The following is a 16,676-nucleotide window of genomic DNA, read 5'->3' as shown; positions in this document are numbered from 1 at the left end:
CCTGGTTGCCACCCTTCTGCCCTGTCTCCCTGCCTGTTGTTGGCATTTTGCTAGTCAATGAGTACTTCATTTTTTAATGGGGCTTTTTAGCCCCCTCCCCCTAGCAGCACAAAGAAACTAAAAAATGTTTAAAAATAATAATTATTGAATTGGAGTTTCATTATCTTTATTAGATATTCCAACTTTAGTTGGCTTTGAAATATGAAATAAAAATACAAAAAGAGGTTAGTAAAGTCTAAAACTAAGAAACAAAGATAAGCTTTAGAGATTTTTAAGATTATAACTTAAACTATAAACTATAATAATTTATAATTTCAGTTATAAACTATAAATAAGAATAATAGGAGGAAATCTGAAACACATTTTAAAGCTATCTTAAGCTTAAAAGAGAAAATAATAAAAAATATGAAATGAAGATAAACTTTAGACATTTTTAAGATTAAAATTTAAGATATAAAAGTTTTTATAAACTACAAATCAGACTTATAAGAAGGCATCTTAAACCTATCTTAAGCTTAACTGAGAATTTTGAAACCAAATTTTGCTTTTAAAAAAGCAAAAAAAAACAACAATCTTCTACCAACCTTATACATTTTTTAGCTTATAACTCAAACTATAAAAACAAATATATAAAGTCTATTTTTTCATTAACTCACCCACCACCCTCTTAATATGTAAATGCAGTCCAGTGGAAAATCAAACAAGCCCCTAACACTATTCACAGATTCTATTCGATTTTAATTCCATTTTGATTTCGATTTCGATTTCTGTTTCTGTTTCTGTTTGGTACATCTGGAAATATTTGCATGTACAATGCGGTTGGTTTGTCTATGGAGCACGGAAATTTATGCGGGCCCATGATTTCTGTAAAAGCACTGAGAGAAAAAAAGTTACATGGCCATTACTTACTTTCAAATCGAAGGCATTCTTACATTTCGTAATAAGCTTTACAGCTTATGGAGAAGGTTCGGGGTATCTAGGAGTCCTTGAGTTCTGAGTTCTGAATCCTTAAGTTCTGAGTCCTGAATCCTGAGCCCTCAATGACCATACCAAACCAAACTATAGAACCAGAAAAGGAAACCCAAAACCAGATGCAGCGACTCAGGGCCACATGGCTCTGGAAATTGCAGGCACTTCTTGGTAACTTGCTTACTTATTCATGGCATGGCTCCTATTCGAAGCTTGCCAATTGCCATTATTCCACGGGAATTGTGCTAGGTATTAGGGAAATTCTAGGGAGTATTAGTTTTTTTTTTTTGTATGTTTAAGAAAGGAATTTCCTAGAATTTCATAGAATTTTCTAGGTTTTTTATCCAAGAAAAACGTTTTCTTTGCCTAAAATATAGAAAAAAATTATTAAACTTTTAAAAATCTAAATAAAATTCAATTTAAAATTATAATTATTACATATTAAAGTAGCCAAAATTTTTAAGTATTTTTTTTTACTTCTTGAAACATAAAATAAAAATTGGCTAATTTTGTTTTTCACATTTTGCTGCCTTAATTTAATAATAAATAAAGTAAAACATAAAGCAAAATCCAGCCTAACAGCAAGGTTTATTTATAAACTTAATAAACAAATTTTTTGTAATATTTTTATAAAGCCAACTTATAGCTTAAAACTATAAAAAACCCCAACTTCCTTTTTAAAGTCCCTTAAAAATCCTTTATTCCTTCAAGCACCTAAAGGTATGCAACACCTTCTTAGACAGAACCCAAAAAAAAAAAAGAAAATAACAAAGTATCCCCATAGTCCAGAAGCAATTTCTCTGCTATTTCTGTTTTCTTTTTTTCTTTCTGCCCTGGCTATGTACATGCAACCAAAGCCCGGAGTGTGTCCTGCATTGCCCGGCATTCCTTGTCGTTCGCCGGATACGGACGCCGATAGCGGAAATTATACTATCTGCTAACTGGTTTCGTAATGTTTACTTGGCCATCCACCCCCTCAACCTCTCCGCTCTATACTCCACACCATTGCCCACCTCGGAATGCATCCACAAAATATTCAGTGAACAAATCGACGCTCGGCCAGCAATTGCATTTAAAGAGTTTTTCATTTGACTGGGCAATTTTCCTTTTTTATTTTAGTTGCCACAGAGATTGGCGGCAGTCGGTTGGGGTTAGGGTTGGTGTTGGGGTTTTTGGTACCAAAAAAAAAATAAAATGGGACTATCGTTGGGTTTATTAGGCAACCTTTTCTGTGCATTTGGCATTTTGGCCAAAAAGGCTTCTCGTTCTCTCTCCTTTACTCGCTATGTCAGTTACAGGTCTCTGTGATTTATGCTAAGATAAATGTCATGTTTGTTCATTTGTTGGCCGTGTTTGTTTATTCATATGTCTGTTGTTTGTTTGCTTTGCGGCGCTTTCTACTAACGGTTGAATGCGTTTTCATATTGTTAGATATTTGGCAGTGAACTAGGATCAATGGTTGGTTTTCAGTTGGTTTTTCAGGTGAAGAAGGAAGTGGCTTTGTAGGTTGATTTTTTTTTGGTTACTTTTAAGTCAGAAAACTAAGTTAAAAAGATGAATTTTTTGGAGGTTTGTTACATATTTATGTAGTTAGTTTTGGTCTTAAAGGGGAATCAATGAAATGCTTTAGTTAGTCAGTGATTAGTTTATAAGACTAAGCAGGAAGTGTGTTTGGTTTTTAGGTTCGGTTTGAGTAACTTTTTCATCGAAAACTAACTTAAGACGATGACTTTTTTAGAAGTTTATAATTTTTAATGTTAATCTAATCTTGTTTTATTGTTAATCTAGTCCTAAAGTATAATTAATGGAATGCTTTAGTTAGTCAGTGATTAGCTCATCAGCTAAAGAAAGAAGTATGTTTGGTTTGTAGGTTGATTTGAAGTTACTTTTACGTAAAAATACTAAAGTAAAGGTGACTTTTTTGGCTTTTATTTTTACTTCATAAAGCTTGATTTTGATTCTTAACGGAAATCAATGGAATCTCTTAGTCAGCCAGTGATTAGTTCTTCAGCTAAATTAAAAAATTAATCATAAATTTTGGTCCTGCCTAAAATCATAAAAGCCTTTAGTTAGTTCATCTGCTAAAGGAGGAAGTATCGATTCAGATTCATTTTTAGTTACTTTTCCAAAAAAAAACTAATGTAAAAAGAGGTTTTTCTTAGGAAGTTTAGAGTTTCTATACTTTGATTTTGATACAAAACAAAAATCAATGAAATCCTTTACATAGCCAGTGGCTTGTTTATCTGCTGAAGGAAGACGTATCTTTGTAGGTTGATTCTAAGATACTTTTTCATAAAAAAACTAACTTAACAAAAGTACTTTTTTGGAATTTTATAACTCATTTAGTTACCTTTTGATGGAATCAAAGGAATCCCTTAGTAAGTCAGTAGTTCATTCGCTGAAGAACGAAGTATCCTTGTAGCTTGATTTTTAGTTAGTTTTTCGTCAAAAAACTTACTTAAAAATATGAATTTTTGGGAAGTTTTTAGTTCATATACATAGTGTTTATTTGAACTTACTTACTACTACTTTTTACTACTTACTACTACTACTTTCTACTACTACTTACTACTACTACTTTCTACTACTACTTACTACTACTACTTTCTACTACTACTTACTACTACTTACTTCTATTACTTATTACTACTACTAACCACTACTAATTACTACTACTACTACTTACTATTACTACTTACCATTAATACTTATTACTACTTCTAACTTCTACTAATTACTACTACTTCTTACTACTACTACTTACTACCACAACTTACTACTAATCCTTTTACTACTCTTTTGGAAGTTTATAATTCATACAGTTACATTTTTGACTACAGGGTGGCCCATGTAGCGTTTGCTTTTTGAACTATCGATAAATTTAACTTTGAAATTTCGAATATCATTGTTAATGTGACAGATATTTAGCAGAAGGTTTGCATTTACGAAATGGTTAAGTTTACGCTCGAAGAAAATTGATAAATATTGATATTTTTAAAGCGATTTTTAAACGCAAGTCTGCCGTGGGCCACCCTATAGAATCAATGGCAGCCTATACTTGGTTAGTGGCTAGTTCATTTGCTGAAGGAGGAAGTATCATTAATGATTAATTTGTAGTTATTTTTGCAACAAAAACTAACTTAAAAATATGACTTTCTTCAAAGATTTTAACATGTAAAGATCGATTTTGGTACCGAAAAGCAATCAATAGAGTCTCTTAGTCAGTTTGTGGTTAGTTCATCTGCTGAAAAAGAAGGTAAAATTGCAGTTCAATCCTTACTTAGCTTTCCATAAAAAACTATCTTTAAAAGATGCCTTTTTGATAGCCTAGAATTTCTAATAAATATATTTGAAAATATTTATCAAATACAATAAACTTTTCCTTATAAGATTTCCTTACATTTTCCTTTAGAAAAATCTCCTCACCATTTTGTCTTTTAAAATTCTCAACAACTTTCCTCTCCTTGACTTGCCCGCTTTTCCAGCATTTGATTAAATTAGTTGTCAGCTTGTATTCACTTTGTTTTCATTTTCATTTTCATTTTCATTTTCATTTTGATTCTTTCTAAACTTTTTCTGTTGGCCTGTTTTATTGTTTGTTCTTGTTTTGCTGGTGTTGTTGTTGTTGTTTCTGTTGTTGTTGTTGTTTTGGATGTTTGTAGTGCGTATTCCCTTGCCCAATTAAACGCTTTTTTTCCAGCAGCCCACAACAAACAGCCACAACAACAACAACAACAACAGCAAGAAAATGTTTTTTGATTAAAATTAAAGAAAGTTTTTGGCCTGGTTTTGAAAGTCAAGAGAATCAAGTGGCTGGTTGGTTTTTCTTTTTTTTTAGGGGTGGGCCACTCACAATGGGCGTGACAACAAGTGGCCAAGGACACAATATATCGCGCTGAATGCATGATAAGCTGATACAGAGTTCTCTCTTTATAAGGATCTAAGAATGTAAGGATTAGAAATTAAGTTTTCTTAACAAAAGTTTTCTTAAGAAAATCTGTTCTTTGGGTTTTTAGCTAAGAATTTTGTCATTATTAAGATAATAAAGTGAAGATATATTTTGATAATTTTAAAAGATATATATTTAAGCTACTTTTTGTAGTTCCTTGAAAGCTATTTAATTTTTATTTCAAAGTATATTTATACAATTTATTTTAATATTATAGAAAAGTAGCAGTCTTAAAAGGTCGCATAGACTAATAAACTAACTAATAATAACTTAAAAACTAATAATTAAAAAACATTTTATAGAAAGCTTCCTAAACTGACTTTTGACCTTCCTAATCAGACTTTCCCTTTCTTTTCTTTCTCTTTTTTTCTGGTAACTATCTTATCATCTCAGTAATACCTCAAAGGACTGCCAAGGGACTGTAGTTTCCAGTACTTATAAAACTGTTTACCTTTCCTATCCTGACTTTTCTTTTCTTTCTTTTCTTGCTAGTAACTACCTCAGTAACCACCTTAGTCCGCCCAAAGGACTTTAGTTTTCAGTTCCTGTAAAACCTTTTACATTAAATTTAGTATAGTAAGCTGTCTTAACTGATCTGTGGCCTTCTTATCCTAACTTTTTGTTTTTTTTCGGCTAACTAACTCAGATTCTCAGTAATACCTCAAAGAACTGCCATGCCAAAAGTCTGTTGTTTCCATTTCCTGTAAAACCTTCTGCGTTTGACACTTCCCTAAGTAAAGTTTGACAATCCTATGCTGACTTTTCTTTCCTTTCGTTTCTTTCTAGTAACTAACTCAGTAAGGTCCCCAATCAGGTAGAAGGACTTTAGTTTTCAGTACCCGTAAAACCCTCTACATTAACTTTAGTATAGTAAGCTTCCCTAACTGACTTTTGATTTACCTATCCTGACTTTTCTTTTCTTTCTAGTAACTATGTATCCTCACATCTCAGCAACGACCTAAATTAGGTCAACGGACTGTAGTTTCCAGTTCCCGTAAAACCTTCTCCATTAACTTTGATATAGTAAGCTTTCCTAAGTGATGTTTGACAATCTTACGCTGACTATGTCAGGAAGGTCCCCAATCAGGTAGAAGGAGATTAGTTTTCAGTACCTATAAAATCTTTTATTAATATAAAGTTATTACTTTAGTATAGTAAGCTTACCTAACTGACTTTTGATTTACCTACCCTGCATTTTCTTTTCTTTCTAGTAACTATCTCCGTAAAAATCATAATCAGCCCAAAGGACTTTAGTTTCCAATACCTGTAAAACCTGTTATACATATTAACTTTAGTATAGTAACCTTACTTAACTGTTTCTTAACCTTCATGACTTTTCTTTTCTTTCTAGTAATCTATGTATCTCAATATATCAGTAATGACCTCAAACAGGCCAAAGGACTATAGTTTCCAGTGGTTGTAAAACTGTTCACCTAAACATTAGTATAGTAAGCTTCCTTAACTAATTTTTGACCTCCTGATTTTTCTTTTCTTTCTTTTCTTTCTAGTTATCTCACTAACAACCTCAATCAGCTCAAAGAACTGTAGTTTCCAGTGGGTGTAAAACCTTCTACTTTAACTTTAGTTCTTATAATGGACTTAATTTGTTAAAAAAAATATAAAAAAGTAAAACCTCAAAATTAACCTTAAGAAAACACAAAATCTCTATAAGTTGCCAGCTTAAACTTTAACTCTAGAACACCGTTTAACTTTAAGAAGCTCTACTGTAGAAGGAAATGCGCTTCACTCCCTCCACCCACACGCCAAGAACAACAAAAACAAAAGTACAAAAACAAAAAACAAAAAGGAAAAACAAAAAAGCAAACTTAAATCGGCCTCAACGTTGTGAGCCACTGTCACAGCCACAACAAATTGGCAGCGTTTCAATGCAGCGCGAAACTTATTTAAAGTCAACTCTGCTAGCGTTTAAAACAGCGCCCAAATCGCGCGCTCATTTCCCTTGCCTTACCTCTCTATCTCTCTCTCTCTCTCTACCTCCTGCAAGTAAGTTGAGCGCAGACCGCAAGCTAAATTACGTGGCAGATTCAAATGAGCATTTGAAGCATTTCCATGGAAAACTTTTTCACCTCCCCCTGTATCCAGCAGCAAGTGAGTGTGTGTGTTCGAGTTTTTTTCTTACTTTTTCTTTTTTTTTTCTCGTCAGCGCGGAAATTGTAATGAATAATTTAGCTTTTAACTGTTTGGGGAGCTGAGCAGGCCAAGTTAGCTGGCCCGAGGTGGTGGGCTGGTGGGGTGGTTAGATGGATGCTGCTGGCGGGGCTGGGGCATGTGGCACGCAATCTGGTTTGGATGGCCAATGCGGTTGGGTTTAGTTTTTGGCCCCGTGGCTCGGTTGCGTTGACAACCACTTTGAGTCTGCGTTTTGGCCAGCGGGATCGGCATAGCCTCGAACCCTCTAGCAAATTTCCAAAGCCCACTTAATACTAAATCTGAGATTTGAAGCTGCCAGGGATGGCATATTCTATCTAACAGAAAGGAAGAGGAGGATATAGGAAGTCAAATCAGTTATAAGAAAAAAGTTAGATGGAAAAAAAGACATTTCCATTCTTAGGTTTTTAAATTTAAACAATTTATTTATTATTTTTGGTAATATTGTAAATTAATAAACATAAAAAAATAAGCATTTTATATGTCTTACTAATTATTTTTTAAATTGCGAAAATGGCATTCCAAAAATGTTAATTTAAATGAGCTAAAAAGGGAAAAATATTTATTAAACTTTAGCCACAGTTTTAAGCTCAACTCTGCTAGCGTTTAAAACAGCGCCCAAATCGCGCGCTCATTTCCCTTGCCTTACCTCTCTCTCCCTCCTGCAAGTAATAGCTTTTGTTTTTGCCTTTATTTAACTTAAAAAATAAGTATTTTAATTGCTCTTTTTTACAGCTTGACAAGCTTAAAGAAATTGTTAAAAAATTCCAATAAAATTCCCAACAAAACTAATTATTTTAAATTAATTTTAAGTTGATTAAATTTATGTATTACAAAAGCAAATATCTAAAAATTAAAAAAAAAAATACATTAAAAATAAAGAAAAATTATATAAATAAATTATAATATAGTTATAGAAACCTCCATCGTTTTAGTTTAGTTTTTCTTCCTCTAACTAAACCTAATAAAGGCCAAAAAGATCACAGGAAGAAGCCAAAAAGAAGGCTAGTAGTGCACTTGTCAAGCCAAAGTCCATGGGGAAACCAGTTCGGTGAAAGATTTCAGGACCACCCCTTGTACCAGGTACACCTCCACCTGGCTGCTGCTGTTGCTGCTGTTGTTGTTGTTGTTGCAACAAATCACGATTGGTGGGGCTAAGCCATTTCACCCAAAAATGCGACAGCCTGAGGTGCATTTCCGTGAAAATAATTGGCGCTAGACCGATGGCCGATGGCTTTGCACGCTTCCTTTTTGGCGGCTCTCTGATAACCAGTTTTGCGTTTTTCCACTGGCCGCACTGATTTAGTTTCGACTGTTGGATTATTGCATAAGTTCGATTGCTAACGCATCGATGTTTCCTGTACCAGTAACAGTACCAGTACGAGTACGAGTACTGCACTACCAGTAACGCCTCCAGTTTCCAGTTAGCGAGATTTTAGATTTTCAGATTTCAGCTCCTGGCTAATTAGTTTCTGGAACGTTAACGCATATGGCCATTAATTATGTGGCCATGGAATGACAAACCCAACCCGTTGACATAATCATCGGCGATTTGATAACCCGACTCTGGGATTATTGGGTTCAGTACGGCTTCTGATTGCAACACAGTTCAGCTGTTGTTGCAACACCAAGCATTCTATAATTTGATATGAAATTCTAGGCAGACAGAGAGAGAGAGAGAGAGAGGGAGAGAGCGCGAGCTGTGCGGGTGGTAAATTAAAATATTTCATTTATAAAGCCGATGCAATTATTCGTGGCAGAAAATTGGTTTTGTTGTCTGGCGCTTTGCGATTCGATTAGGTTAGATTTCAGTGCGATTCGATTACACGCACTCCTCTTCTGCGTTTTCCCCTTAATTATTTCATGTTTTAATTTTTAATTACGCTTTTTTTTTTAGGTTGGCCTGCCGACGGGCTTTAATTAGTCTTTAAAGGAACTTCAAAATACGGAAATCTAAAACAGGGCTACTCCAAGCCTATGCTCTGAGTGCTTATTTGGTTTTTGTTTTTGTAAATTTACGCTGCGTTTGGCCTTGCTCTCTCAACAGCTTTGAGCTCCCGCGGCGCTGCTCCATCGCCAAATTTTCGTTTTCCTCTTTCCGCCACATTCCGTCGCCAACTCCAATACAATTTGTTCTTGTTTCTTCCTCGATCATCCTCGAACATTTACACTGCAATTCCTTACTTATAACTTCTGTTTACACTTTCAAGTTTATTTCGCAGTGGCTTATCGATGTGAGTGTTAAAATGAGAGATGATTTGCTTGGCAAGAGTAAAGTGTATTTCTTTCTCTCAGTGCACAGCTGCAAACCAACACAAAGGCGTCACTACTCATATACATGTCTCCTTGTAATTGTGTAAGTAAATGCTCTGCCGTAAGACGAATTTGAGCAGTCCTGTTATAAATGCTCGCTGCTTATTGGCTTGCTCCCGCTATTCCACCAACAATTTTTCGTTTTCCTCTCTCCGCTTCAATTTGTTCTTGCTCTTCCTCGATCATCCTCGAACCCCAGCACTGGAATTCCTTCCTTATTACGTCTGTTTACACTTTGGACTTTATTTAGCAGTGGAATGTGTAAATGAGTGATGAAGAAATAAGCAAAAAGAAGTGTTTCTCTTTCTCTCAGTGCACAGCTGTAAACCAACACAAAAGGGAGACTTAAATATGTGCACGTTTCTTGTATTTGCATTAGTAAATACTTTGCCGTAAGACAAATTTGAGCAGCCCTGATCTAAACCTAGTTTAATTTCTGTTAACTTCCATTTAAAAACCATTTGAACTTTTAGCAAACTCAAATACCGAAATTCCCATTCAAATATAATGGAAAATATTGTCTTTTAAGCTCTGGCTTGGCTTTTTATTTTTTTTTTTAATATTTTTTATTTTTACACCAAAGGCAATTTGTGGTAAATTTAGAGGAGAGATAGAGGGAAAACTAAGAGGAAAACTCAATATGTTGAAAGTGAAAAAGTTTGCTCCGTTTGATTTTAGCACAAAATTCTGGACATCAGAGTGAGGAGAAAACCTTTTCGAACCGACAAACTTGCTAAAAACAAAAACCTAACCATGCATGAGAAACCGCTTCCAAACTTCCATCCTCCATATCATCATCGTTGGCACTACTAATTATATAACTTACCACCCCAACCCCAACGCCCACCCCCCTCTCATTGGTAGAACAATTAAATGAATGTTAGCCAGGGTCAGGAGTGGAAGAAATTTCGGGTTTGGACTTTTAACTTCTGTTGCAAGTCTCTCCTGTGGCAAACGAAAAACATTTCGAGGATGATGAGAACTTTTAACTTGCCACACACACACAAACACACACACAGACATTTTATGTTCAACTGCAAATTGGTGGGACTTTTATTTGACATAACATGGGGCATGCGGCATGCGGCATGCAGCTTGGTAGGTAGACGACCCAGAGAGGGGTCTCTGTCTGGCATTGCTAAAGTAACAGTTAAGTTTTATGGAAAGCCACTTGATTTTATTAGGAGGCGCTCGTAAAATCATCGTCCGTTGTAAACGGTTCGTTCAAAGCAATGAAAATGGCCAAGACCAGACTAGACCAGGCCAACAACCAACCAGGACTTGCCCTGCTTGCTGCACAAGGACCTCTAATGCAAATACAAACTCCTAATGAGTGCAAGTTAATCCCAGGCCAATGGAAAGAAGGGCAAAACAAAAGAGAACGGAAAATGGCACTTAATGTAATGTGAGGAATTAGTACATTGAACTAAAAGTTAAAAGTGCTAAGTAATATCGATTAGCAACAATAATGGTAGGTTGTCTAAAATGTAGTTAAAGGATTGCTTTTACTTAAGATAACGCTACTAAGATATACATTTAAGCCATTTAACTGACCAACTTTATGCATTTTAAGAAATACATACCATAAATCAGACGTCAGTTTGGTTTAGTATCCTCTATCGATCCTCTTACTTCCGATCGTAGAAAGGTGAAAAGTGGGTGGACGGGCAATGTCGATGACGCAAGCCAAATACAAGCGCCACTGACAATGACCATCGGGATGGCCAAAGCCAAAGTTAAAGCCAAAGCCATAGCAATCGGTTAATGGCCATGATTGTGATCCACAAATGGCTCTGCCGGGATCGCGGCGACACCACAAGGTGCTTGCCCCCAAAAAAAAAACGGTGGCAAGTTACTGGCTTGCAACCAGCTGCATGCTGTATGTATGCTGCTGTTGTTGGCCAGTTTTAACAGCAAGCTGCAAGTAAGCTTGCGGCCTTGCCAAACGGCGACTATAAAACGCCGCAAAGCTGGCGAACCAATTTCACTCTGACTTTGTTAGCCAACACGCAAGCTAGCGATTTAAGTCGCGTCATTCGCGAGCGACACCGGCGCGTTTACTTAACCGCAACAACAAGAAGAACTCTGCCACAGCAACAACAGCAACAACAACATCCGCGGTGTCTGCATTAAACAAATAACCGTGAAAAGTGTTTATAAATTTATTTGTTTTAGTTGTTTTTTTTTGTTTGCTCATTTTTTTTTCCTTTTGGTTTGCCAGCCACACGAATCGAATTTTAATTGAGTGACAGAAGGAAACCAAATTTAATTTATAAACCAAAAAAAGAACAGGAAAACAGTGAATATATATATATATATTTACCCATATATAGATGGTATATATTGGGTTTATAAATAAATAAACTGGAATAATGCCTCTCATACGGGTAAATAATGCAAAATAGGATTAAGCCCATATAATTGAAATCGAACTCACCGAAAGTTGGCAATCAAATATTTATAATGATATAAATCAGCGCCCATTTTGATTATTTCCACTTGATTGCCAGCCATTCCGGTTCAATCAGATAGTCCAAGGGAGATAGCCTATCTTTTTTTGCTAGTTTTTTTTTTTTTTTTTTTTTGTATAAAATGTGTAAATAATTTATTTTTCAGTAAATTTAACAAAAATCAAACGCAGGGCTTTGGAAATGGATAATTTAGTGTTTTGTTACAAGAGTTAATTTAATGAATTTAATACCTCTTTTTGTTATGAATTTGTATGAAGTAAATATTTTTTTTAAAGCTCTTGAAAATGCACTCTTTATGGTTGTAATTTTTTTAGATTTTTAATTTAAAATTTAAATAAGAAAAAATATATTTCAAAATAATGAAAAATTGAGAAAAATGCAGGACAAAACTTCAGCCAGAAAGACATTTTAGTGGTTGATTTCCTTAATTTAATTACACATTATTATTTAAGTTTGCAGGGAAAATATATTTTTTCACAGTTGTTAAAGGTGCTCTCTTTATGTTTGTAATTTTTTTAGATTTTTAATTTAATATTTAAATAACAGAAAAAATATTAAAAAGTAATCAAAAAAAGGAGAAAAATGCAAGGCCAGCCTCTGTCAGAATGTAAAAATCATCTTAGTAGTTTATTGATTTACTAAATTTAATTATTAATTTTGTTAAGAGTTTGTAAGAAGTATATATTTTTCTATAGCTCTTGAAAGTGCAATCTTTATGTTTTTAATTTTTTTAGAATTTTAATTCAATATTTTAATAAGAATAAAAATATTCAAAAAATAAGGAAAATTGAGAAAACGGCAAGGCAAAACTCTGTCAGAATGTAAAAATCGTTTTAGTAGTTTATTGATTTACTTAATTTAATTATCACTTTTGTTATGAGTTTGTAAAAAGGTTGTATTTTTTTAAAGCTTTTAAAAGTGCACTCTTTATGTTTGTAATTTTTTAGAATTTTAATTTAATATTTATATAGGAAAAAAAATATTCAAAAAATAAGGAAAATTGAGAAAACTTTAAGGCAAAACTCTGTCAGAATATAAAAACCTTTTAACAAAGTTAAAATTAAATAAAATAAAGTTAAACAAGAGGATAAATATACAATATTTTAAAAGCTATAATTTGATATATGCTTAAATGATTTCTTTAAAAATAAACAGACTTATTTAATAAAAAATAAACAAATAAAACTAATTAGGAGTTTTTTACCAACATAACTTACAGTTTTCTTACTTCATTTTCTTCGGTAAATTATTAAATATTTCTACTAATTAAGTTACTAATTTCTTTATAAAATCAACAAAGTAGTTAATATTTTAAACACTTAAAGTTGCAAATAGCAGGAGTCAGTGACCTTTGACAGTCCCACAAACCAAATTATGCAATCAGAGATGAGGCCAGCCATTCAGGAAAATTGAACTAACTAACCGCCATAAACCTGACCTGGCCATTTCTCAACTCAAAAGATCAGATCAGATTTACCGCATATATATATATATATATATAGAGAGAGAGAGAGAGGAAGGAGTATATATAAACGGATTACCAATGGTATTGGCATTGGCTGGCTATCAAGCTTATTAATAATTACCTTTATGCCAGGTTCATTGTACATACAACGCTTGGCTTAATTACGAGTATTAGTTATTAATCGCGTGTGTGCAATGGTATAATAAAAATAAATATTAAACAACAACAATAACAACAACAAAGTGTGACAAGAGCGGAAAACAATTGCACTTCGATGTATGAAAAATTGTTATAATTGCATATAAATCAATTTAATGAAATTATTATTATAAATTAAGCAGAAAGAGAGAGAGAGAGAGAGAGAGACAGAGAAAATGTTTTTTAATCAAGCTCGACATTTTTCCCATTTTACCATTTAATGAACTAAATAACATTGACATGGTATGCAGTTTTCCTTTTTCCATTTTCCATTTGTTTAATTTATTTCTTTTTTTTTTTTAATAATTTTTCATTTCAGTTATTGTTTGTTTTGGCCTTTTGTTGCCTTTTGGCTAGGGTTAGCTTGAGTGAGGAGATCGATGGTTTAGCCACGAAGGCCACGGAGAAGGTGGAGGCCATAGCCACCACCAAGCTAACACCCAGCATTGTCGAAGAGGCCAAAAGCAAGACAGAAAAGCGGGACTCATCGGATCAGACAGGTGGGTTATAAGGGCTTATAAGATATGCCACTATATCTTTGTATCTTTAAGTAACAAAAAAAGTTACTAAAAAATAATTTTCCTTCACTTTCCTTTAAGCTAAACCCCTAGAAAAACCCAAGAAAATGTTTTCATATTACTTTCCCTTAAATGTAAATCATTTAAATCGATTAAATTTGTTAAGATTCCCCTTCAACTTCATCCTAATTGCCATTTAATTGGCCAACCATCTGCAACTTGAGGCAGCCACAAGGTGATTTGCTGTATTTACAGTGTCTAACCGCAAAATTTACCGCCTGCAGGTGGCCCGTACTTGAGTCTATCGAGCAAAGACCCACCATTCCGACCGATATATCCACCCGGCGGCAGTAGTAACAGCCACAGCCACAGCAGTAGCAGCCACTTTGAGGCAGAGACGCCAACGCCCATCTTTGGACCCACAACGCTGCGTTATACAGCGGCAGAGGCGGCACCACCACAGGTATGCAGCTAGCGAATGTTGCAACCGCAGCAAGTGCATTTAATTACCGCCGCAATCTCTGTTCGAATCTCCATCCATTTCCATTTCACTTTCCCTTAGGCGTTCTATGGACAGAAGGCGCCACCTCAGCATCATCATCGCTACAGCTTCAGCGCTGTGGCGCCACAATTGGAATCCTATCAGCGGCAAGTCGCATTTAAGCCACCTGCCGCCTCGCCACAGCCGCAATTGCAGCCACAGTTGCAGTTGCAGTTGCATCATCCTCAGTCAATTTTCAATTATGCCGAACTTGAGCCGGAGGTTGGTGCCACAGCACCACTGACCCATCATCATCATCATCATCCACATCTCAGCCAGCAAGGCAAGTACTTGCAGCAGCAGCAGGCGCCGCCGCAGCAAAAGTTGCAACAGCGGATTCAGTACATAATTGCCATACCGCTGTCGTATATGCGGCAATTGCAACAACAGCAACAGTTGCATCAACAGCAGCAGCAGCAGCAACATCAATTGCTCTTGTCACCACCACCAACTAGCAGCAGCAGCAGCAGCAGTACAACCACTAGCACCACCAGCACAGCAGCACCTTCAGCTCCGTCATCGCAACCTTCGACCATCGCCAGCAGACATCCGGTGGTGCAGTTGCTAGGACCTTTGGCCCGTGATCATCAGGGTCAGTATAGGCCTTACTATCAATCGGATGCTGCTAGTGCACCACTCGCTGGACCCACTGCACCACTTATCCACCAGCCATATCTGCAAATACCCACCAGTCTGCTCATGGCTGCTGCCCAACAGCTGCAGCAACATCACCAACAGCAGCAGCAGCAGCAACAGCAACAGCAGCAGCATCATGCTGTCTATGCCAAGGTCGCTGCGCCACCACCACCACCACCAGCATCTACCTATCAGCCTGCTCAGATTATCTACCAACCCCAGGCGCAACATCACCACCCCCAGCCGCAGATTCAACTGCAATTGCAACGAATCTTCCTGCAACAACCGCAGCCCCAGCAGTCCACCATCTATGCCGAGCAGCCAGGACCATTGTATGGTAAGCAAAATTCCCAATTCCTTAGAGCCACTTGTTTAGGCCAACAACAAAACAACCATCAGCAACGTTCCAATCGTGAACTTTAGGCCATCAAATCTCTGATTTGGGTAATTAGAGGCCGTAATCCAACTGACTGTCAAAGTGCCTTGGGCTATGAGGACTAAGCCGAGAAATCTGATGTCTGTAATTCGTTTGTTTTCCTTGCTCCTTTCAGCATATCCGCTGCAGCATCAGCAACAGCAACAGCATCAGCATCAGCAGCAACAATACCAAAAGCCGCACCAGCAACCGTCCTTGAAGCAGTCACAGCAGCAGCAGCAGCAGCAACACAAATACACGCCTGCAGCACCAACGGCACCGACAACATCATCAACAACGAGCACGGCAACGGCAACATCAGAGTCGGCGGCTGCAACAGCAACAGCGGCAGCAGCAACAGCAACACGTCAGCAACACTTGCCCGTGGTGCACTACAATCCCATTTACGTGCAACAGCCCGCTGAGCAGCAGCAACAGCAGCATCAATTTGCCATATTGCCACGTTTTAGCAATAATAACCCCAAGGCCGTCTATAACATGGCCCATGAGTCGGCAGGTCCCGGTCCCATTCACGTGGTTAGATTGTCGCCAGCAAATGGTCCGCCGATCCATCACTACCACCATTACCAGCCAGCGTTGCCAGTGTTGCAGCCTCTATATAACCATGCCCCACAGCAATATGTATCGTCGTCCTATGCATCAGCTGCCAGCGAAGAGGGTCCAAAGTCGCAGGCTTCTGTTTCCGGTTCCGGTTCTGGTTCCGTTGGTAACCTTTTAGCCGGTCCCACACCATCACCCATTATGACCGCTGCCTCGCCGGCCATTATACCATATTTCAGCCATCCGGGTGCCGTGCATTATGGCACGCATTTGTATCACCCCGGAGCGGCAACGGCATTGGGTGCAACAACAACAACAGCAACATCAGGATCAGGCATCGGGGTAACAGGACCAAGAGGTGCAGCATCAAGAGCAGCAACTGTAATAGCAGCAGGACCAAAGCAACAGTCAACCGCAACAAGTGGGGGACAGCTGCCAGGTGACAGCAACAATATTGTGAAATATCCCTAA

The 16,676-nt window shown here is 36.6% G+C and overlaps 1 protein-coding gene across 1 annotated transcript; it reads left to right on the top strand.

The window, feature by feature from the left end:
- Positions 1–10,467: 10,467 nt before the first annotated feature.
- LOC108105001 (putative mediator of RNA polymerase II transcription subunit 12) lies at positions 10,468–16,676 on the top strand. The gene is made up of 6 exons (XM_017211377.2): positions 10,468–10,498; positions 13,786–14,034; positions 14,337–14,515; positions 14,615–15,566; positions 15,781–16,563; positions 16,594–16,676. Exons 1-6 carry the CDS (start codon positions 10,468–10,470, stop codon positions 16,674–16,676), a joined length of 2,277 nt encoding a protein of 758 aa, XP_017066866.2.

This window comes from Drosophila eugracilis, unplaced genomic scaffold (assembly GCF_018153835.1).
Source record: "Drosophila eugracilis isolate 14026-0451.02 unplaced genomic scaffold, ASM1815383v1 contig_2155, whole genome shotgun sequence".
NCBI classification, from domain to species: domain Eukaryota; kingdom Metazoa; phylum Arthropoda; class Insecta; order Diptera; family Drosophilidae; genus Drosophila; species Drosophila eugracilis.
The sequence above is the reverse complement of the archived record's forward strand: the minus strand, read 5'-3'. Positions and strand labels throughout refer to the sequence as shown.

What these genes read in the sequence shown, in the direction of transcription:
- LOC108105001 (XM_017211377.2), top strand. Translation starts at nt 10,468, where the DNA reads ATGGGGCATGCGGCATGCGGCATGCAGCTTG. An exon ending in GGCATGCGGCATGCAGCTTG is followed by an intron (nt 10,499 to 13,785) that starts GTAGGTAGACGA and finishes CATGGTATGCAG; the next exon opens with TTTTCCTTTTTCCATTTTCC. An exon ending in CGGGGTAACAGGACCAAGAG is followed by an intron (nt 16,564 to 16,593) that starts GTGCAGCATCAA and finishes CAACTGTAATAG; the next exon opens with CAGCAGGACCAAAGCAACAG.